The sequence below is a fragment of the Onychomys torridus genome, chromosome 2 (assembly GCF_903995425.1).
Source record: "Onychomys torridus chromosome 2, mOncTor1.1, whole genome shotgun sequence".
NCBI lineage: Eukaryota > Metazoa > Chordata > Mammalia > Rodentia > Cricetidae > Onychomys > Onychomys torridus.
The window spans coordinates 22,954,416-22,978,858 of record NC_050444.1 but is presented as its reverse complement, the minus strand read 5'-3'; the positions used below and the strand labels follow the sequence as shown (position 1 = coordinate 22,978,858).

General features: G+C 35.6%; 1 protein-coding gene across 11 annotated transcripts in view; it reads left to right on the top strand.

Moving 5' to 3' along the window:
- Ralyl (RALY RNA binding protein like) overlaps window positions 1-18,569 on the top strand; it is a 669,774-nt gene extending 651,205 nt beyond the window's left edge. For all 11 annotated transcript variants that reach the window (XM_036177971.1, XM_036177968.1, XM_036177966.1 and 8 more), the window contains one exon: window positions 17,628-18,569. In XM_036177971.1, coding sequence (XP_036033864.1) covers window positions 17,628-17,650 — 23 coding nt within the window. In that variant the 3' untranslated portion in view covers window positions 17,651-18,569. The remainder of the gene's footprint in view (window positions 1-17,627) is intronic.
- Window positions 18,570-24,443: the final 5,874 nt, after the last annotated feature.

Below are 24,443 nucleotides of genomic sequence, written 5' to 3'. Positions count from 1 at the left end.
GATATGAGAAATTATGTATACATATGTATATACACATACTCATGCATACACACACACACACACACACACACACACACACACACACACAGAGCGAGATAGATAGATAGATAGATAGATAGAGAGAGAGAGAGAGAGAGAGAGCGAGCATCATGCAGGAATTCTACACAACATTAATGAATTCAGTATTTTTTTTAAGAAGTCACATGAGTAGCATATTATTTCAATCATTTCCATTTCAGCATTTGGATTTATCTGTGTGACAAAAGCAACCATTTTATTACTGTAAAATTAATATTTTCTATTTAAAATATTCATTCTCATGATTTTCACAAAGAATTCCAAGTATGAATTTAAATAGGTTAAGACTTATTTATGCTTACAGATAAAAAGAGATTACTGCCAGACCATACCCAGTGATGCCTCAATTTCACCTAGAGTTTTTAAAAGTACCAAAAGTAAGATACACTTCATTTCTGATGTTCATGGCCATGTCTGGTCATCACATGTATTCAAGTTAAGCAGTAAAGAAGATATTTTTGTTTGAATTACATCTATAAGTATAAAATGAAAAACAAAATATATAAACAAATTAATTTTAAGATTTTTAGTAATTTTTTTTCTAATGTAATCCTTGGTATTTATCTAAAAAGATAGAACTGGCTATTCTTTTCATTTTCCAAGTTGGTTCAATCAATGAAACAATTGCACTAAAACAGTTAGCTGTTACTATTTTGTTTGTGACATTGTAGAGCTATCAGGGTCTCTAGACATCGTAGTGTTATCCATGACTCTATACTCACAGCATGAACAGACCAATGACTATTCCTTAGACATTCATTTGACTCTACAGTACCTATCATCTGGTGCTCTCTAATTCTACCTATTTTGCATCATGAATCTGGAGACAATATCAGAATCCATAAAATGGACCCCATTCCCATGAGGTTTCCTCACTTCAGATGTAAATGGAAAGTCTGTGCTATGATCCATACTTCCTATAATGGCTTTCTGCTGGATAATTTGCTCACATAACTTAGGGTAAGTATTTATAACAGAGACTGAGGAAAGGCCAGGTGAACCTCCACTTGGATGAAATTTGAGAGGGTTGTAAACTTGGGAATATCTGTCCCAGTAGATTTAGAGCATGTGACACTCCTAACTCAATAAGTTTATTATTACAAGCTTTCACAAAGTGTAATTTCTTACACCTCAGCCTTCCTGGACTAAAAGCCTTGTATGTGTCCTATTTTTCCAGTCTCTATGGTGACCTATTCCATGCTGTAGCTGTCAAGGGACCCCATTCTAAGTCCTTAGCATAAACTCAGGTGAGATCAAAACAGCTTGATTAAGATATCTGTGTCACCTTTATCATTCAAATATTATAAGAGATTCTCTAGGAGTAGAGATTAAGAACAGATATACATTTTAAGTTACAAAAAAGAAAAGTATAAGAATAGAAATTCACTTAGAAAAAAATAACATCACCAATCATCCATACAAAAAGGTTAGTAACCCTTACTCAATGCTGTGTTTATATGCAAGTAATATTTCCAGTTCTGACTCCAGAGTTAATTCCCCATGCTTTCACTTGCCTCTATACTTCTAGAGTAGAAGGGATAATCAGTGTTACAAATCCTTGCCCAATCTGCTTTCCAAGATATATCTACCAATGCTCTCTGTCAAAACTCATCTTGTAATGCCCAAAGGAAGATTATCAGAGACTATATCCTGTGTAACATTTAATCTAAGCAATTATTTAACCTATAGTTTCTTCTAGGAAGCCACATTTGTAGCGGAAGGCTTGATAGAAAACATGTCATAAACTCTGTTGTATTTTTTAATAAATAATTTTTTCTTTATTATTATGTGTTTTAAATTTTATACATCAGCCATGGGTTCCCCTGTCCTCACCCCTCCCTTCCATTCCCATGTCCTTCAGGATCAAGGCACCCCTGGTGATTCATTTAAACCTGGTAGATTCAGTAGAGGCAGGTCCTGTCACCTCCCTCCAGACTGAGCAAAGTGTCCTGGTGTAAGCCCAAGGTTTCAAACAGCCAGCTCATGCACTAAGGAGAGATCCTGGTCCCACAGACTGGATGCCTCCCAAACAGATCAAGCTATTCAATGGTCCCACTTATCCAGAGGGCCTGATCCAGGTGGGGGCTCCATAGCCTTTGGTTCATAATTCATGTGCTTCCATTCGTTTGGGTATTTGTCCCTGTGCTTTTTGCAATCTTGGATTCAACAATTCACACTCTTACAGACCCTCCTCTATCTCAACAGTTGGACACCTGGAGCTCCACCTGGGGCCTGGCTGAGGATCTCTGCATCCACTTCCATCAGTTATTGGATGAGAGTTCCAAGACGACAGAGTGTTTAGTCATCTGATCACCAGACTAGGTCAGATCAGGCTTTCTCTTGACCACTGCAAGCAGACTACAGAGGATATATCATTGTGGATTTCTAGGGACCTCTCGAGCACTCTGCCTATTCCTGGTCTCATGTGGTGTTCATTTATCATGGTCTGTTATTCCTCATTCTCCCTTTCTGTTCTTGATCCAGCTGGGATGTCCTGCTCCCCTAAGCTTTCTTTCCCTCAAATCTTGACCTTTATTACTCCCAGTGTCATCCAGGTTGTTCATGTCATCCATTTCTCTGTCATTGGGTGATCCTTGGGTCTTTCCTAGGGTCCCGTTTTCTAGGTAGCCTCCCTGGAGTTGTGTAGCAGTCTAGTCATCTTTGTTTTACATCTAATATCCTCCTATGAGTGAGTACACACTGTGTTTGTCCTGCTGAGTCTGGGTTACCTCACTCAGGATGATTTTTTCTAGATCCATCCATTTGCCTGCAAACCTCATGATGTCAATGTTTTTCTCTGCGGAGTAGTTCTCCATTGTGTATATGTACCATATTCTTCAGTTGAAGGGCATCTAGGTTGTTTCCAGGTTCTGGCTATTACAAACAGAGCTGATACGAACATGGCTGAGCAAATGCCCTTGTGGTATGATTGAGCATTCCTTAGGTATATGCCCAAGAGTGCTATAGCTGGGTCTTGGGGGAAATGGATTCCCAATTTTCTAAGGAAGTGCCATATTGATTTCCAAAGTGACTGTACAAGCTTGCATTCTCACCAGCAGTGGAGGAGAGTTCCCCTTGCTCCACATCCTCTCCAGCATAAGTGGTCTTCTGTGTTCTTGATCTTAGCCATTCTGACAGGTGTAAGATGGTATCTCAGAGTCGTTTTGATTTGCATTTCCCAGATAATTAGGGATGTTGAGCAATTCCTTAAATGTCTTTCAGCCATTTGAACTTCCTCTGTGGAGAATTCTCTGTTTAGTTCTACAGCCCAATTCTTAATTGGACAGTTGGGCATTTTGATGTCTAATTTCTTGAGTTCTTTACATATTCTGGATATCAGCCCTCTGTCAGATGTGGGGTTGGTGAAGACCTTTTCCCATTCTGTAGGCTGTTGCTTTGTCTTGTTGACCATGTCCTTTGCTCTACAAAAGCTTCTCACTTTCAACAGATCTCATTGAGTGATTGTTTCTCTCAGTGTCTGTGCTACTGGTGTTATATTTAGAAAGTGATCTCCAGTGCCAATGCATTCAAGAGTACTTCCTACTTTCTCTACTATCAGTTTTAGAGTAGCAGGATTTATGTTGAGGTCTTTGATCCACTTGGATTTAAGTTTTGTGCACGGTGACAGATATGGATCTATTTGCAGCCTTCTGCACATTGACATCCAGTTATGCCAGCACCATTTGTTGAAGATACTTTCTTTTTTCCATTGTACAGTTTTGGCTTCTTTGTCAAAAATTATATGTTCATAGGTGTGGGGGTTAATTTCAGGGTCTTCAATTCGATTCCATTGGTCCACATGTTGGTTTTTATGCCAGTACCAAGCTGTTTTTATTACAGTAGCTTCTATAGTAGAGCTTGAGGTCGGGGATTGTGATGCCTCCAGAGGTGTTTTATTGTATAGGATTCTTTTGGCTATCCTGGGTTTTTTGTTTTTCCATATGAAGTTGAGTATTATTCTTTCCAGATCTGTGAAGAATTGTGTTGGTAATTTGATGGGAATTGCGTTGAATCTGTAGTTTGCTTTTGGTAAGATCAACATTTTTACTATGTTAATGCTGCCTATCCATGAGCATGGGAGATCTTTCCATTTTCTGACATCTTCTTCAATTTCTTTTTTCAGGGACTTAAAGTTCTTGTCATATAGGTCCTTCACATGCTTAGTTAGAGTAACCCCAAGGTATTTTATAACATTTGCAGCTATTGTAAATGGTGATGTATCTCTGATTTCCTTCTCAGCCTGTTTGTCTACTGTATATAGAAGGGCTTCTGATTTTTTTGAGTTGATCTTGTATCCTGCAATGTTGCTGAAGGTTTTTATTAGCTGTATCAGTTCCTTGGTTGAATTCTTGGGGTCACTCATGTTTACTAACATGTCATCTGCAAATAGGGAGAGCTTGACTTCTTCCCTTCCAATGTGTATCCCCTTAATTTCTTTATGTTGCCTTTTAGCTCTGGCTAGAACTTCAAGTACTATATTGAATAAGTAGGGGGAGAGGGGACAGCCTTGCCTTGTTCCTGATTTTAGTGGTATTGCTTTGAGTTTCTCTCCATTTAATTTGATGTTGGCTGTTGGCTTGCTGTAGATTGCCTTTATTATGTTTAGGTATGTTACCTGTATTCCTGATCGCTCCAAGACCTTTATCATGAAGGGGTGTTGGATTTTGTCAAATGCATTTTCTGCATCTAGTGAGATGATCATGTGGTTTTTTTTCCTTGAGTTTGTTTATATGGTGTGTTACATTGATGGATTTTCATATGTTGAACCACCCTTGCATCCCTGGGATGAAGCCTACATGACCATGGCGGATAATTGTTTTGATGTGTTCTTGGAGTCTATTTGCCAGAATTTTATTGAGTATTTTTGCATCAATGTTCATGAGGGAGATTGGTCTGTAGTTCTCTTTCTTTGTTGCATCTTTGTTTGGTTTGGGAATCAGGGTAATTGTAGCCTCATAGAAGGAGTTTGGTAATATGCCTTTTCTTTTATTGTGTGGAACAATTTAAAGAGTATTGGTATTAAGTTTTCTTTGAAGATCTGATAGAATTCTGCAGTGAAACCATCAGGTCCAGGGCTTTTTTTTGGTTGGGAGACTTTTAATGACTGATTCTATTTCCTTAGGGGTTATTGGACTATTTAAATGGTTTATCTGGTCTTGATTTAACTTCAGTATGTGGTACCTATCCAGAAAATTATCCATTTCTTTTAGATTTTCCAGTTTTGTGGAGTAGAGGTTGTTTGAAGTATGACCTGATGATTCTCTGGATTCCCTCAATGTCTGTTGTTATGTCCCCCTTTTCATTTCTGATTTTGTTAATTTGGATGCTCTCCCTCTGTCTTTTGGTTAGTTTGGATAAGGTCTTGTCTATCTTGTAGATCTTCTCAAAGAACCAGCTCTTTGTTTCATTAATCCTTTGTATTGTTCTCTTTATTTCTATTTTATTGATTTCAGTTCTCAATTTGATAATTTCCTGGCTTCTGTTCCTCCTGGGAGACTTTGCTTCTTCCTGTTCAAGGGCTTTCAGGTGTGCTGTCAAGTCACTAGCATGAGATTTCTCCAGCTTCTTTATGTGGGCATTCAGTGCTATGAATTTCCCTCTTAGCACTGCTTTCATAGTATCCCATAATTTTGGGTATGTGGTGTATTTATTTTCATTGATCTCTAGGAAGTCTTTAATATCTTTCATTATTTCTTCCTTAACCCATTGGTGATTCAGTTGAGCATTATTCAGTTTCCATGAAATTGTAGGATTTCTGTAGGTTTTTTTTTTTTGTTGTTGTTGTTGTTGTTGTTGGAATCTAACTTTAAACCATTGTGGTCTGATAGAACACAGTGGGTTATCCCAATTGTTTTGTATCTGTTGAGATTTGCTTTGTGGCCAAGTGTGTGGTCAATTTTAGAGAAGGTTCCATGGGGTGCTGAGAAAAAGGTATATTCTTTTTTGTTTGGGTGGAATGTTCTGTAGATATCGATTAAGTCCATTTGTGCCATAACATCAGTGAAGTCCAGTATGTCTCTGTTAAGTTTCAATTTGGCCGATCTGTCCAGAGGTGAAAGTGGGGTATTGAAGTCTCCCACTATTAATGTGTGGGGTTTTATATGTGATTTAAGCTTTAGTAATGTTTCTTTTACATATGTGGGTGCCCTTGTGTTTGGGGCATAAATGTTCAGAATTGAAACTTCATCTTGATGGATCTTTCCTGCGATGAGTATGTAATGTCCTTCATCATCTCTTTTGATTGATTTTAGTTTGAAGTCTATTTTGCTGGATATTAGGATGGCTACACCAGTTTGCTTCTTAAGACCATTTGATTGGAAAGTCTTTTCCCAGCCTTTTATTCTTAGGAGGTGTCTGTCTTTGAATTTGAGGTGTGTTTCTTGTATGCAGCAGAAAGATGGGTCCTGTTTTCGTATCCATTCTGTTAGTCTGTGTCTTTTTATAGGTGAGTTAAGTCCATTGATATTAAGGGATATTAATGACCAATGATTGTTCATTCCTGTTATTATTTTTATTTTTTGGTGGTAGTGTGTGTGTACTTCTCTTCTTTGGGGTTTACTGCTGTGGTGTTATCTATTACCTGTGTTTTCATGGATGTATCTGCCTTCCTTCTGTTGTATTTTTTAAACCAATATGATCATTTATTTATTTATTTACTTATTATAGGACTCACATAGGGGCAGAATTATGAATCTTGCTGCTGGTTTCATTCTACCACTTCCATTGATACTTTGGGCAGGTGACTGTTCTTGTGCCTTATTAGCTTAAGTATTTGTGAATGCAGTAGGGAAAATGTATTTAATTGGATTATTTGAAGATACAAATTTTCCCTAATGCACTCACAAATACTTAGGCTAATAAGGCACAAGTTCATCTGTATACAGCAGAGTTCAGGTTTGGTTTGAAATAGAAATTTGGATGGACAGGAAAGAATAGCTTTCTGAGATCTAATGGAGAAACTGATGACAAAGAAACATCTCTTCAAATAAAAAGTATGATTTGTCCACAGGTAGCTTTTAAGAGAAAAATCAGCATATACCTAATTGCTTCTTCAGTATATTGAACTAAAATGCACCACAGTTTTATTTACCTTTGATCTACTTCAGGATAATCTTGATTTACACAATCTCTAAATGCTAGATTCCCTTATAATAAAGAAATTAAAATCTAGATAAATGATCTGATCCCAAAACCTGTTTCATGAAGTTTTTTTTCAAAGTGTAGCGCCCCCCTCCCCAAGAGTATGATCTGGTCATAAGGCAGAAAATCGCATTTTCTGATTACTTCTGTGTGTGTTCTCTTTCTATTTTTATTCCTGCAAATAATCACTGTCATCCATGGTACTATGGGACTCTAAAATTGCTCCCAAATCATTCAAGATTCTATATATTCAGCAGCTTTTGAATTATCAGGATATTTTGGAAATATTCTAGAGTTATAGGACTTAATATTTTTTTAAAATTGACCAGTGCTTCTCAAGTACAAAGATAAAAACAAAGTATATAACAGAACAATAGCAAAAATTTCGTCACTTTGTTCTTTGATGTTGTTGTTTTTGAGACAGGGTTTCTCTGTGTAGGTTTGGAGCCTGTCCTGGAACTCACCTTGTAGGCCAGGCTGGCCTTGAATTCACAGAGATACACTGTGGTTCTGCCTCCCGAGTGCTGGGATTAAAGGTTTCACTTTGTTCTTTAATGCTTTCTCCCATTTATTTTTTCCAACTGTAAACTAGAATAGCTTTACTGTATCCTTGTTTTTGAATAGTAAAAAAATCATACATTATATAAATGAGAATTGTTGAAAAGCATGGATATGTATACACACACACATGTATTTGTATATATATATATATATATATTTATTTTAAATAACATTTTTCTTTTCATTATAAAATTATTTCTTTTTTATATTACCAAAGCTAATTCGAAAAGTAACTGTATAAAGCAATCAGATGTGTGAAATTTTAAGGTTCTTAATAATCTTAGTATTAATTAACATTTGACCTGGAACTGAAACAATTTAGAGTAACAACAAAATTATTATTGCTACGTTAAAAATAACTTACTAAAATTTGTCAGTCTTCCCTATTAAGTGAAAATGTCAGTGATCCTAAGACACACAATCATTACAACTATCATAAATTATCAGGATGTAGTTTGTAAATACATATAGTCACATTAGTGAGTTAATGTATGTATAACTGAATTCCAAAGTTCTTGTAAATCACACAACTTAACAATGTAATTAAGTTATTTTTAGTGCTGAGTTAATTAAATCCTGACACAGAAATTTTATGTAAAATTATATAATCCACAATAGTCAGTTTTATTATTCTCTTTTTACTTAACTGAAAAGTATTATCAATAAAGATCATCATTAGATAGATGATTAAAGCAACTTTTTAATTAAGGTGGTTTTGAACTAGCTTACAACAGAACTCTCTCTCTCTCTCTCTCTCTCTCTCTCTCTCTCTCACACACACACACACACACACACACACACACACACACATACACACACAGTTACTGGTAGAATGGCTGCATATAGGTGAAGTTCAGGATGGAGGTCCTATTAAGGTTCTTCTACTTTCCCTGTGTGCCTTCTTCTTTTCTCCTTCCCCATAGGGTCACACAGATCATCTGTGGCCACTGGACCTCCCTTTGTGTTTCTTCCCACAACTGGAAAGGATGGGAATCTATGGTCTGGGTCTAACATATACAGGATACTTTGATCAGAGAATAATATTGGCCAAATATATGCCTCACTGTATGTAATTTAAAACAAAATTGAATATGCATATATGGTGTATTATTCTTTCCCCAACACTATCTAGGAATATTCAGTATTGGCTAATATTAAAATGAAATCTAGGTAACAGTTCTGAAGGTTCTAGGGCATGGTATCAGATCCTCAGAGTCCTAGGTCTGGCAGAGGCACTGTAGAAGATGTCATAAGAAAGCTACAGCATTTTGCATGATGGGTAGAACACATCAGTGTGATAGGGGATGAGGTAGACTTGTTATTTTTCCTGACAAGTCTCTTGAAAGAATAACCTCAGGCTCCCATGAGAACTACCACAAACCCCTTCAGGTGAGTGTCCTCAGTGCCTGCTGGTAGCTTCACTTCTTAAAGATCTACACATCCACACAGCACACTGAGCACAAGGGCCCAAAACTCAAGGACATATTCAAACCATGCCCAAACCATAATGTCAAGTATTTCATAAGCTTACACCTGCTGTACACATAAAACTTAAGACTCTGTGTCATTCTCATGCTGTAGCTCAAGTTTTAGACTATTCCAATCTGTACTTAGAACAGATTAAAGCAGTTTTAGCTGAAGCACTCAGAAGCCCCGACTCTAAGCCATCCTCTTGCTTGAACAAATCTCTTGAGGTCATTTTAAGGACTTTTCTTTCTTTCTTTCTTTTTTTTTTTTTCAGAGACAGAGCTTTGGAGCCTGTCATGGAACTCACTCTGTAGACCAACCAGGCTGGCCTCAAACTCACAGAGATCAACCTGCCTCTGCCTCCTGAATTCTAGGATTAAAGGCATGTGCCACCACTGTCCAGTCTTAAGGGTTTTTCTAATGATTGGACCCTGTTTTATTCTTCAGTATATATGTGGTTCCCCAAACTAACTGACCTTAGTTAGTCAAAATGAACCTTATGACTCCTATGGTAATATTCTAGTAGCAGTTTGCCACCATCTAGAATTGTTCTCCAACTTGTTCTCTTCTGCCATGCACAGGATGTGACATGGCCCCATTTTATCTAATTGAGAGCCACTGATATGTCTACACTTTTCATTATGGCTATCATCAGCTCTCTGAATTATCACCATACTCTGTAGATTTTGGCTTAATACATAGTTTGAACATTTAATAGATTTATAATGAGGATAAGAATTTTTGTCTAACCATGAACATCTGGAAGCAGACGTGAAGAATTTGATGTCACTTGTGGTATATAGAGAAACAGCCACAAAGCCATTACCTTGACATTGTGGAAAGCCCTGAAGTTCTAGGTACTGCTCTTTGTAATCTGTGTTACCTGCTCATCTACCTTCTCATGCTACTCTTACGTATTTCTGGAGTTGCAGGGGAGAAGACATGTTCATATTTTCTGTCACTAAGAAAAAAAATCCTAAAAGTGAATTCAAAAGAAAAAATACTATTTGCCCTTCACTTGAAAATAATTTGTGATTTCAGTGAAAAGAAATGTACTCCAAATACAAATAAGATCTGTGTGTCTAGGCATAAATCACCGTGCTAATGACAGCATTAGCAAAAGTAGTGATTACACAGAGGAAATGATACTGTTAACTCTGAACATAGATTTTTAAAAATTACATATGATAGCCCACATTCCATCTGAATACTCAGTAAGGATATGACACTTGTAAATTTAAATATATGTTAGCAAATTATATTTAAATCAATAAGAATCACTTTATATTACTCCTATAATCTAAACATGTATACTAAACTAAAGCATAAATGAAACTCACTGGTGTTTTATTTTCTTATATTTTATCTTCATATGAATTAAATAAGGTTAAATTAACAATCTTTTTTCCATTTCCCTTATTTTTATAACTATGTTAATACTTTTATATTTTACTTCACTTTTAAGAAAACATAAAGCATATTGGCGTACTATACATAGTCATTCAAATTCTAAGAGGTTATAGAAAATATTGATTCATAGACATCAAAACTAAATGCTGTGGATATTTATTTATGAACCACCATAATGTAAAGCCCCATTGTCTTTTGGTTATACTTTTTCTGATGAAAAAATGAAGAAAGATGAAAATTATTGCACAGAACAATTGGCTAAGATTGTAAATCTGAATAGTTAAAAATAACTTGATGAGAGGAGGTTATTAAATTGAAAAAGTGGAGTGGAGAAACAATGAAAGCCAATACTCCCTGAAGACAGTGGACCAGGACTTATCTTGTCAAGAATCACTGCAGTTAATGTCTCACAGGAACTTAGTTTTTCCAGTATTTATAGTTAATACAGCAGACTTTGACTTTTATTCAAGTAAGCAGTGTCCCTTCTAAAGCTACATAGCCAGCAAAAATCAGAGGGATGCTATCAGATGCCAGTATATTCTTGAAGTAAAGACCTTTATTACATTTGACCAGATGTTTGCTCTCATTTCTTAAGTTCCAATTCAAAACACACATTCAAAATTGAAGGCTAGGTAGATCCTTATGCAGTGGGTCACATCACACAGACAAGGTGAAGTTGAGGAATCTAGCAAATCGCAAGGAGTCCAGAGAGTGACTACGTGTATTTCAGAAATAGATGATGCCCTACTGAGAAGAGTTACCTAATTTCTCAAGACTGTCAGTTAGTGAATAATTCCGAGACATGGCCTTGGGGAAAGAACAGGCAGGATGGCACACTCAGCAGATGTGTAGGAGTTCAAAGGCCCTCTAAGGACAGCCTCTCTCAAGGGTGAACTGAAGCTGGTCTCAAGGACTGAGAAAGTGAAGAAAAAGTTAGAAGAAATTCCATCTGGGACTTGCCATCGAACAAGTAAATAAGAACCTAGCAATATAAGTTTAACAAGATCACCTGACAATTCTGATGTTCAATAGACTTAGTGACTGAAAGCAATGCTAAGAATTTCTGCAGGAAGTAAGACTGCTGATTCTAGTCAGTGACTCTAGCAGCTTCTTCCGTTTGTCTTTCAAATTCCTTGGACCTTAACACTTTCACTCATTTATATAGAGAGAAAATGATATAATCTCTCACTCTTTCTGTTCAATTTCAATCAAAAAAATAATATGCACTGACACGTGTATTAATGTTTTCTTTTTAAGACATGAAAATGCATGAGGCAAATATTCATAAATAAAAATAAGATCAGCTAGTAAATAGGCAGATCCACAGTCTTATCACTTTCCTCTACAGACGAGAGTCTGAGACAGTCTTAAAGATCCAGAAACCTTAGGTATCAATACCTCGGGCAAATGACAAATAGATGTTTAATAATCACTTATGTTAGAATGCTGAAAATATATGTTTTTCTAAAAGTCTAGTTGTTAAAGGCTTATTCCTAGCCAATGATGATTTTGAAAAGTAATTGGATTGCAAGGATGCAAACCCCATCGAATGGTAAATGCACTCATAGGTTTGTAATTGAATGAGTGATCAGGAGGTGGACTCTGGTTGGAGTATTCAGTCACCTGGGCATGCTTTTAAATGGTAGAATTTGTCCCCACCCCCTCTCTTTAATTCTGCTTCTCAACTGCCATGAGTAGGAAATTTGTGTTCATCCAAGAAGTATCACAAAGGTGTATTAGTATTAGACATGAGCCTAAGCTTATTCAAATAATCCACCATGTCATTCTTCTGTGATATTTCATCCTTACTGAAAATTTAAAAGCAATACTTGGTTTAAAAGGGCCAACCAACCATGTACTAAATCCTTAGAAACTAAAACAACAATGCCGATAAATCTTTTTTATATTCAGTGGATTTTACTCAGAAGTGTTCTCACAGTATTGGAAACTAGCAGAGTGGCAAAAAAAAAAAAAAAAAATCAGAAGATATGATCCTGATTTTGCTGTCAGATTGATAGCTAAACCTGCCCAATCTCTGGCCTAAGCATTTTCTTCCAAATGGTTAAATTTAGAAATTAGGATTAGATATTTTTCTTGGAGAACATGGATTTAAAACATAATTGGCTATGGTTTAATATGCTTGGGCTTCTGATGTATCTATCTGTAGTAGCATGACTGTCAGAGGCCAGGCTCTTATCTAACACTAAGATACCTTTCTGGACAGTTTTTGGGTCTACACAACTAAGTTTTCCTCCAAGACTCTCTGGTTTTTCTGATTAATGAGTACAGGACATCCTGTAGCATGAATCTTAAAAGTTCTTATTAATAAAATCAAACCTGAGGCCAGTTATTGGGGTGAACACTGGAAGATCAGAGAGACAGAACAAGCCACAGCTTCCTCACCTCGCCAGTTCCTCAGCTGGTCCTGTTTCCTTAGGCTAGAAGCCTCTCAGTCCTCATCCAGAATCAATCTCAGGTGAACTGTGCTGCTCAAAGCCTAAAAGTTTAACCAGCCAATGCTGCTAGTTTCTGGTCTCCACGCCTTATATATCTTTCAGCTTTGTGCCATCACTGCCTGGGATTAAAGGCGTGAGTCACCATGCTTGGCTGTATCCTTGAACACCCAGAGATCCAGGTAAATCTCTGCCTCTGGAATGCTAGGATTAAAGGCTTGTGCTACCACTGCCTGTCCTCTATGTTTAATATTGTGGCCGTCCTGTTTTCTGACCCCAGAAAAGTTTATTAGTGGGCATAATATTTCGGGGAACACAATACCACCACATTTCCCTTGTTTTTGTCTAAAATTTAAAAAAAGATTATGGCTAAAACAAGAAAAATTATATCCATTAAGTATATACAATATAGATTGTCAAGATTACATTAACGATGTCTAGTCCATTAACATTTGACAGACTCAGATAAAAACTCCATTATATATATTTTGACAATGTCCATTCCAGTAATATTTGATAAACTCAGACAAAAAATTATTACTTATCTTATTTAAAACAAGTAGTTCCTTTTAAAATGTCATTTTTATATGTTCCCCCTTTTCTTTTTAGAGTAGATTCAATTATCTACCCATTTATCTTATTATTTCTTTATCTTTTTTCTCAGGGTAGATTCAGTGATCTACCTCATATCTATATTGTCCCAAGTGCCTTCATTTTTGACCAATCATGAAAGTTATTTGCCAACTTGGTTCTCATTCAATTACAGTTTATATGAGGTGATTCTTGGGTATGATAGTAAAAAGAAATTTGGTTCCCAAGAGTTTATTGATATGGCTGACTAATAATAAACATAGATTATGAAAATCTGTTATTAGAAATATAACATTTGTTATCTCTTATGTAATGAGCATTGTATTCAAGCTCAATATAACAACATTCATAAAAAATGAATGTCTAAGAAATTACCAAAGAAATGTCAACAGTGTTGCTAAGGTACTTATTATTGTCATGTCTGTAGTCAATATTATATATTTTTTCTTATTTTGTTTCTAAGGGTACTGAATAGACAATATGAAATGTTTGATTTCTTATCAGTTACATATCCCAATTTAGAAAGACAAACATTTCTGATAAATGATAATACATAAACTGTGTTTTAAAGTATTATTTATTTTTGGTAAAATTGTGTAAAGGTGTCTTTTTTCCACATTTTACGGTGCCTCATTATTTTAACATACATGAATCCATGGGTTTTAACAGTAAAAAAAACCAACTTGCCCTGTGGTCCATGCTGTCCTTTTCATCTTTGTCAAGTAGAAGTAGAGGAATCCAGTCCAGTTTGAGTGACTTCCTGTGTCATTTTCAGAAATAAAAGAAATGAGAATTGAAAAAAAAAGAAAGCAACATTCATCATCAAGCAAATTTATTTTAAAAGCATCAAAGCTTCCATACAACAAGCAGATAAATTACCCACTATTCAAGAGTGCACAATTAGTTTTTCATTATATTAAGCAAACCAACTTCATAAATGACTCTTTCCCTTAGGGGGGAAAAGGCATCTAGAATGTCACAGCTTGTTCCTTTTTCCAGGACATTAGAAGCCAATGGGAAACCTTTTCTCACATTAGAAATTCTAGGAAATCTTTGTAAATATATTTTTCATTGTTTGATGATAAGGAAATTTATATTCATATTTTGTTTCCATATAGGTATTAACAGCACAACACTAAGTAAAGTAAATACAGCTCTCGCTTTATACTAGTGATAGACTTTAAAGCTAGATGGAAAGATTTCAACAAATTGTTTCCAAGCCCTCTTTTTTTCCTCCTACAATCATCATTTTATAAAATTTTTTATAATTAAAGAACAAGGAGGAAACTAAGAAAGGTATACAAAAAATAATAGAAGATGAACAAAAGTCTACAGCCTGGTGTTTTCTTTTTTAATAAAGTAGATAATTGTCAGATTTCCTATTATTTCTGAAATGTGCAGGATGGTGTGTAGATATTCTAAATCAATGTGATCTATCAGAACTTAACCTGGAGAAATACAATGAGTATAAACTTCACAAACACAGCTGCAACAGCAATTTCAGCATTTTCCATTTGCAATAAGAAAATGATTAGTTCAGGCTCTGGGGAAAGTGTGATTACAATCACTTCAGCTGCCTTAGCTCCAGCATGCATGTATTACCAGTCAGCCGCTAATACTATAATGCCTGATTTTGACACAACAGCACTCATCTGTGGTTAATTTTTTTGCTTAAGGTATTCTTTCTCACAATGCTAATTGGTCATTTTGGTATGTACTTATAGATTACGTACAAAATTTACTTTACTCCACATAATCCTATATGATATAGTATATGAAGCATGAGTTCAAAACATTATGCTTTTATTGCCAAATTGATTCTTCCTATACACAGGAGCACATCCTAGAATTAGATGAGAACATGACTGAATGTTTTAATTTATAAATGAATGTTTAAGAAGCATATAGTATAGACTGAGTAATAAGAAATGACAGAAGAAAATTAAAAAAAAACAAGTGAAATAAAGAAAATAAAGACAGTATCAAAATACATTTGTGTCATATTCTTAGCTTGTTGTTTTTATGCAGATGCAAGTTTTATTAACACTTCTTAATATTTAGGTAAGTAAAATGTATTGAGGTTGAAAATCAAAATTGTAAGACATTTATTTTAAGATAATACATATAAATGCATCAAACTCCACAAAGCACTTGTAAAAGTCATTAACTAATGATTTGGCACCGAAAACTTGCAAATGTAAACTGTAACTTAATATATTTAGAAACCTATTTATAGGTACTTCATTTGTCTGTTTTGACAAATAGTCTGTCTTTGAATGAAAAAGTTCCTCACACCTAATATAGTAAATGTTTTGTTATGATCTAGCTTTCATAGACTTCCAACATAATAGCCGTAGATTTCAGTAAAAACAAAACTGAAAACTGAAACCTTGTGACTTAATCAATTTTTTTCAGTGTACATCCTAAATAGTATAGTCATAAGACAATTACATTACATTAAGTATTTAAGAAAAAAATTTTGACAGAATTTTTTCTTAATACAAAAATATTAACAGTATAATTTATGTTCTAATAAACATTTCATATGTAGTTGAATTTTTGTATAATTAAAAGTATGCATTTACTAAAGAGAATGGCATCTCACATTACTGGCATTGCTTCTTTGTGAGTAGTCATTAGCTTGAAATATGAACAGGATGAGAAAGAGAAATGATACCTAAGTCCACAGAGTTCTGTTTAAAGGTGACTGTGTAAGACAGTGATCTGCCTCTGAACACATCAAGGGCAGTTCGCATCATGTAAATACCAAATTTAGTCTTGTCCTTGGCTTTCGTTGTTGACATAGATATTATTTTTCCATCTGAGGCCAAGACCTTTGAAGTTTTTTGGAGAAGAGTAAGTCTAATTTTTTGGTTTTATTTGGTTTCTTTATTTTGACAAAATTGTAAAATTGATACAATTTATGATTATTTTGAAATTAGTTTTCAATGTATGATGGGACCTTTTGGAACACCTCACAGTTAACAATAGCACATTTGTATTAGCTCATTAGCCACTATTATTTTAAAACTACACATAATTGAAAATAATTACATATCAGAAAAGCATTTCAAATCAGCTTTTAATTCAAAAATTTTAATTAAAAGAAACATTAGGTGACCTGTTTATTTAAAAAACTGTCCTAGTATTTAAGTTAATACACTACTGCTTCAGTAAACCCTCCCAAATGACTTCACTGCAACATTTATTTTCAAGTATGATATTAGAACACAGAGCCCAGATCTATCTTCAAAACGAGTCACTGATTAACACAGTATATCTATAAATTTTATAACATTTTCCAATTATACCATTTCTGAAATTCCACACAATATATTTTGTATAAAGTTCTTCACATTGCTTATTAATAGTATCATAATAAACTAATCTTTGAATCTATAAATTACAAAGGACAATTCACTCTCACATACTTATAAGGTTTTGATGAAATGTGCATTTACATATGTGGGGTCAATGAAGACTTGTAGATCTCTTTCTAATCAATGTTTTTTATTAGTGTATTTTTATAACTTATGTCTTAGATGCTTCAGTGAATGGTTCCATACCCATCTGTACATGGGCAGAACAAAGTAGATGTGATCAAATTTACACGAAAGGAAGAAAGAAAAGAAGGAAGGAGGGAGGGAGGGGAAGAGAGAGGGAGCAAGGAAAAAAGGGTATGAGACTAGTCTTGGGAGGAATTGGAGAATGAGTAGGGGGTGAATATGATCACACTACAATGTATTCATGCAAACAATTCCCAAAGAATTAATAAAATATTATTTTAAAATATATATGACCTGAAGTTATAGTTATTTCTTTAGTTTTCTCCTCATTTACTCCTCAGATCTAACTTGTATCAACACATGATAAAAACAACAAATCCCAAATCCCTGCATTTTTAAAGTATTTTTTTTCTCTCTTCAGTTTCTACAGATAAAGTGATCTGAAGTTGTATACAATATTGTAAAAGAAGAAAAGGAAACTGTGACATGTGGAGAAATGTCAAAGGTGGTTTCGTTCTGAACAGCAGCACCTCCAATTCAGTTTATATAAAAGTCCTAGTCATATGGACAGTATTGTTCACTTTTAGACATGCCATTTCTTCTGTGTTACAGGCTGTACAATTGTTGTTTTATGGTTTACATTGTAAATGTGTTTCCCCTCTTGCTATTTATGTTTTTTAAGTCTTAAAGTGTGATGGACATTAATGAATGGTGAGAGAGACACTGTATACAAATGTATATTTGTAAAAGCTATTTTTATGATTAGCATGTGTCATTGTTGATCACCTAGTCATGTGGTATTGCAATCCAACATTTAAAGCTTGTTTCCAACAATGTCATACAGAGAATATACATTGTATGCTAGTTTTTATAATTTATTTTCAATTTATAGTCTAAAGTACCTTAGAACATGTGGAAAACTATTTGAAAAAGCTATATTTCTGCCCTATATAAGCACCATTTTATTAATAAAAGAATGCAGTTATTTCAGAAGTGATGCAACCATTTAAGGACTTTGGTTTGACATGTGAGCATGCTTGGCACTAGTGAGCTGAAATGATCCAATCATCACCTATTCCTTGAGACTGACTGAGATTCTGTTGACAGTTTTCAGCATTTGAGCAGATGAGAAGTATATTAATAAGGAAAAGATTGTCTTGTCCTGGAATCCAAAAGTTTCAGTTAGTGCACACACCCCTCCATCTCATCTCCTAGTCCTCAGAATCCTCCATTCCCAAGCATTGTGTTTTCCAAATACTCTTGGCTATTGTCTTGTGCAGTGGAAATGGGAGAGACCATCCCACTGGCTGTAGGCACACTCAGCACATAATTTCTTAATAAATAATGGTTCTTTTAAAACAAAGTTGGTGTGTGTGTTTTTCTTTGTGTGGCACTAGTTTTAATATTCCATGTGAACAGTTTAAATCTCTATAATGGGATTAAACAAGTCCAATAATAAAAGCAGTGCAAGTACATTTAAATATGCCTTGTGTCTCTTTGGCATACTCCCCATGACATGCCTGTGTTTGAGTACATTAACTTAATGGACAATACGAAGTTAGATGACCCTCTATCCTTGACAAAAATCACCAGCCAAATCACATTTCAAAAATGTGTCTTCTCTTCCAAGTATTTAATGATAAGAAACTATTTCAGTATATATAGCAATCCACCTTATCAGGAGGTCTTGGTTTTCTGTCAGGCCATAAATTTGAAGATAAATAATTTTATGATCTTCATTAGAGAGCTAATGACAGCATACATCCACAATAGATTTCTACCATATTAATATGCTTCATCATATTAAAATATCTTTTTTAAAGCTCAGAAACAAGGGAGAACCAGAATTACCTCAATATGTTTTCTCTAATTTCCTTTTTTATATCTTCAAGAAAGTTTATTTCATAGTGATTCTTTATGTTCTAAATATAATCAAATAGAAAATAATACACTTGCATCAAACAAAAGACATTTACAACTAAACTTCTGGGAGGAAAATTATGAGTAGAATTTATTGTTAAGAAAGTAATTAAAATAGTTTTCTTGCTGGTTGCATGTTTTTTGTGCATGTGTGTATTGTTATTGTTGTTTATTTTGTTGTTTAGTACAGTGTTGACATTGAAACATAATGCATAATAGGTTACCACATGCATAATAGGCAAGCATTCTACCTTTGGCCACATCCTCATGTCATATATTCTTTTGGATGATTTTTTTTTTAGAAATATGACCAATAAAAGCTAAGATCTATATTGAAGGGCTCTCAAGCAGGACCCAGCATTGCAGACAGGTTTTGCCCTTCCCCTTTCTCTCTCAGTTGGTAAACCATTAGATTACATTCCTAAAACTAGCCCCCAATCTCTATTCCCTTATTTGGGTACTGACTCATTCCTGAGACTGACACCAAGGTCCAACTATCAAAACACAAAGTTCCAGGAATCAAAATTCATTATTTGCCTACACTGGATAATCTATTCAATCAGGACTTACCAACTTACCCTAGTCCAGACTTCCCCTTTTCTCCTTAAAAAAAAAAAAACAACACTCCTGAAAAAACAAACAAACAAACAAACAAACAAACAAACAAACAAAAACATGTGTTGATTTCTGAGTGCCTTTACCCATTCCAGAGGCAGCATCCCCCACTCCCCACCTCCAACTTGCCCTCGAGGGTAATAAATCTTCTTTGTGCTTAGAACTTGGAGTCTGGCATGTTCTGTACTGACTCTGAGCTCTGCCCCACCACATACCTGCTCTGCCTTAGATCATGACTCTGATCAATCTACAGGACTCCCAAACAAGTTTTCACACTTTCTGAACTATCCAGTGCCTACTCACCTCATCCTACTATGGCTAATTGATGAGTTTCCCCTTACTAGACCTCCTAAGCATTCCCCAGGACACCAGTGATGACTGTTGAGTGTCATTCATCACAATTTTGTCTTTTGAGGATGGGGATAACACACTCACTCACCACTGCCTTCAGTGGCCATGGTGGACTCTTGCAGATGGTCAGTAGACACATATAACGTTTGCCTTGGTTCGCAGTTTTCCTTTCATTTTGGTGGCTGTACCACCAGGATCTCAAGTCAATTCCTGTCAACAGGTTGCTGATTTCACCTTGGATTACTGTGTCTCTCGCTTGGTGACAGAATTTAGGTGAAGACCCTTCCCTCCCAGAGACCTCTCTATCAGCAACTATATCATCTTGGGGACACCCTTGGCTCTCAACCTTGCCTCCTGACTTCCACTGAAAGAGGAGATGTACTGAAGACTCCAAATCACACCCAACATTACTGGTGCATCTTAGCACTTCAAAAATGGCCTTTATATTCCATAGATATCCAGCAAAAGAAACCCTTGCAATTTTGTGGGTACATGGCATCCCTCCCTTTCCTTCCTCTGGTCTCCAAAGATACCCTGTTCCTTGGCTTGTCCCTGCCTGCTTCTCTCTCCACTCCAAGCTTTCCCCTTGTGCTTTCCGTTGTCTTATTTGCCATCAAAACCAGCATCAACTTTTTTTTCCTCCAATGCCCCAAGCTCTCTGAGAGAGTCTGGAATTTTCCTGTTGCAGCCTTTTTACAACAGTCCTCACAGGCCCCAAACTCAATAGGTCACTGGGATCCAATCACTGCCTGAACTAATGGCCCACTACTGGCTTGCTCTGCCTTTAGACAGTTCTGTGCTCTCATTTCCTGCCTGTCTCATGTGCTGCTCCTGCACTTTCCCCTTTGTCTGCTTTTCAGACAGCTAGTTCCTTGGCTCCTCTTCCCCATGGGCTGTGGGCTTCCCCTAGACCCCCTCCTCAGGCTGCTGCCACACTAGGTTAGCTGCCTTTATATATACACTGACTTCTATTGTTGCAACTGCCACATACTCTCAGCTCACAGCTACAGGTGAGCAGCTGCAATCTCCCAGTCAGGCTGTGCACTGCCTGTGTCCTCCATCCAGGTGTGCTATGAAGCTTCAGTAAGTCTCACTGTCACCGTCAAAAGATCTGGTGAGGCACCTGGGAATTCTTAAAGGGGGAATCAGTTTTTAAAAAATGGAGAGAAGAGTTTATTTTTCCCCATGATAAAAATGGGAAATATGTCTGCCGGGCGGTGGTGACACATGACTTTAGTCCCAGCACCTGGGAGGCAGAGGTAGGTGAATCTTTGTGAGTTCAAGGCCAGCCTGGTCTACAGAGCAAGTTCCAGGATAGGCTTCAAAGCTACACAGATAAACCCTGTTCCAAAAATACAAAAAATGAAAACAAAACAAAAAATGGCAAACATTACAATGCATGGAGTTAGCTCTTTGTATAGTTCCCTAATGGATGGTTTGAAAGTGGAGCAATTAAATGAATGGATAATCAATTTAGCTGGCATTAACATTTTCATAATTCTTATTTTATCCCTGAAGAAGTTCTTTGATGTCTGTGCCAAATATGAAAAATTGATGGATAAGATAAAATCCCTAGAAAGACAGAATAATGGAACTAAGAAAAATATTCATACACAGAGGAGTTTAGAGCAGGTTACCACACCATGGCATTATAAAACTGAAGGGGGAGGATGGCCCTATGTTATTAGGCAACTAACATTAATTTATACAGTTACCATTGAAGAACCACCACCAGATAACAGGCATCCTCAAGGCTCTTCAGAAGTTAACTGAGAACATATAAAAATGTTAGATTTGAAGAAATTTAAGGAAGCAATAGTTACATATAGTATGCATTTACCTTTTGTGAAGCAGATGTTAAATTCGCAGTCCACTAGGAACAGAGTTATTCCACAAGACTGGAAAGATTTAGCTACAGCAGTATTGGAAGCTGGTCCTCAGTTACAGTGGAAAACCTGATGGAGAGATGAACCTAAAGCCATTGAACAGTAAGGTAGTGTTAGAGGTTATGTGATTTTTTCCAAGATCAAGTTCTCAATGAAGACCATTACGCTGATGCAGAAAGATGGATTACATTTGATGATCACACTTTGGCTGTAATCGACACAGCAGATTTGAATCCTTGGGGCAAAATTGAAGAATGAAGAAAAAGGGCTCAGACATTTACTAAAATTGTAGAAGGCTCCAAAGAAGCCTTCACTGATTTTTTACAAAGATTGACTTCAGTTGTAAATAGAATGGTTTCAGATAATGAAGCTAAATGAACATTAATTCAATCTTTGGCCTTTGAAAATGCTAATTCAGAATGTAAAAGGGGGATCAGGGCTTTAATGGCAAGATCAGCACCCAAAGGCTAGATACACAGATTAGAAATACAGCTGATATTGAATCTCACACTTTAATGATATTTGGATAAAAGTAACTTCTAAAAGTTTTAAGAAAAATCAAAAGGTTAGATGTTTTAATTGTGGTAAACCAGGTCATCTGAAAAGAGATTGTAGGCAAGACAATTCCAGAAACAATGATTTTTCTAGAACAAATCCAAACAGAAGACCTCAGACTTCTTAAATATTCAGAAGGTTTGGCAAAGCCCAACACTGGACTAGTGAATGCAAATAAACATGGAACAGGCAAGGTAAAACCCTTGCTATTGGGAAACACCATAGTGGGGTCTCTTGCAGGGCCCCATATCAAATTTCATTCAGTCATACCCTACCAGTATAGGGAAAACTCAGAACAATTAATTGACTTAACACTTACTATAAAAAACATACTGATCTGAATGACAGAACAGCATTAGAAGATAAAATAAAATATTCAGGAGAAATCACAAAGCAAATATTTTGGCAAACTTCCATAAATGATCAAATACCAAAGTTAAAAATACAAATAAATGGCATTGTAACTGAGGGTTTGGTAGACAGAGGGGCAAATGTAACAATAATTGCACCGGAGTCTTGGCATCCAAATCAGCCTCTTCAGGAGGTAAATGTTCAGCCTTTAGGCATTAGAACTTTATCTCAAGTAAAACAATCCACAAGATGAGTCAAATATATAGGATCAAAATGGCGGAGAGGAAAATTAAAGCCATATGTAGATAACATAGCAGTGAATTTATAGGGATATTATTAATTACAATTTAATGCCCAAATTAACATTCTCTAATCTCAGAAACAAATAATAAACTAACTTTTCTTTCTGAAAACAATATTAAAAGGTATTATACAAAGCAGACACTAACCATTCAGGTTTTACATAAACATGGCACAATGGCTGTTGACCTTTTAAAGATACCAACAGCCCTACATTTAAAATAGTTAACTGAGAGTCTGTTAGGATGGTTCAATGACATTTTACACCAGCCTTAAGAACAGTTGGTACAGAAGCAGCTAAATGCTCAGCATATTAAATAATTGACCAGACCTTAGAATTCTCCTGTATTTGTTATTTTAAAAAAATCTGGAAAATGGAGAATTATAACAGATGTAAGCATTATCTATAAGCTAAATCAATGAGTCCTATATACCCTTGAATTCCCTTGCTTTTTCTATTACCTAAAGAATAGTCTATTATAGTGATTGATTTAACATATTGCCTTTTTACTATACCTTTGCAAAAGTTGAATAGAGAAAAATTTGCCTTCACAATGCCTATGTTTAATAATTCCTGTTAAAAGATATCAATGGAAAGTCTTTCCACAAGGATTGGTGAAGCCCTACCATGTGTCAATATTTTGTACAACAGCCATTGGAAATAATTCATAATCAATTTCCTCAATTTATAATTTACCATTGTATGGATATTTTCTTACTAGCTGATTCAGATGCAGATATTTTAAAGAAAATGTTTAGAGAAGTAATAGAATTACAAATCGCTCTTGAAAAAATACAAAGAGGAGATTCCATTAATTACCTAGGCCTTTCAACCACACTAAGTACAAATTAGGAGATATCAATTATGAACACAATGACTTTCAAGAATTTCTGGGAAATATTAACTGCCTATGGCCAACAATGAATTGACAACTCAAAACTAAGTGATTTATTTCAAACCTTACAAGATGATAAGGACTTAAATAGCACAAAAATGTCAGCAGCTGAAGCTGAGAGAGACTTGGCTTTGATAGAAAAAAAATTACAGGATGCACATGTAGATGGTTTGGATCAACAGCTAGATGTATTCTGGTTATTTTACCTTCTACACATTCCCCTACAGGAATACTAATACAGAGAGAAGATAATATCTTAGAATGGATATTTTTACCACACAGAGTAAAAAATGAAAGACCTATGTAGCAAAGTTTTCTGAGTTGATTCTAAAAGGAAAATTAAGACTTCATCAACCAGCAGGA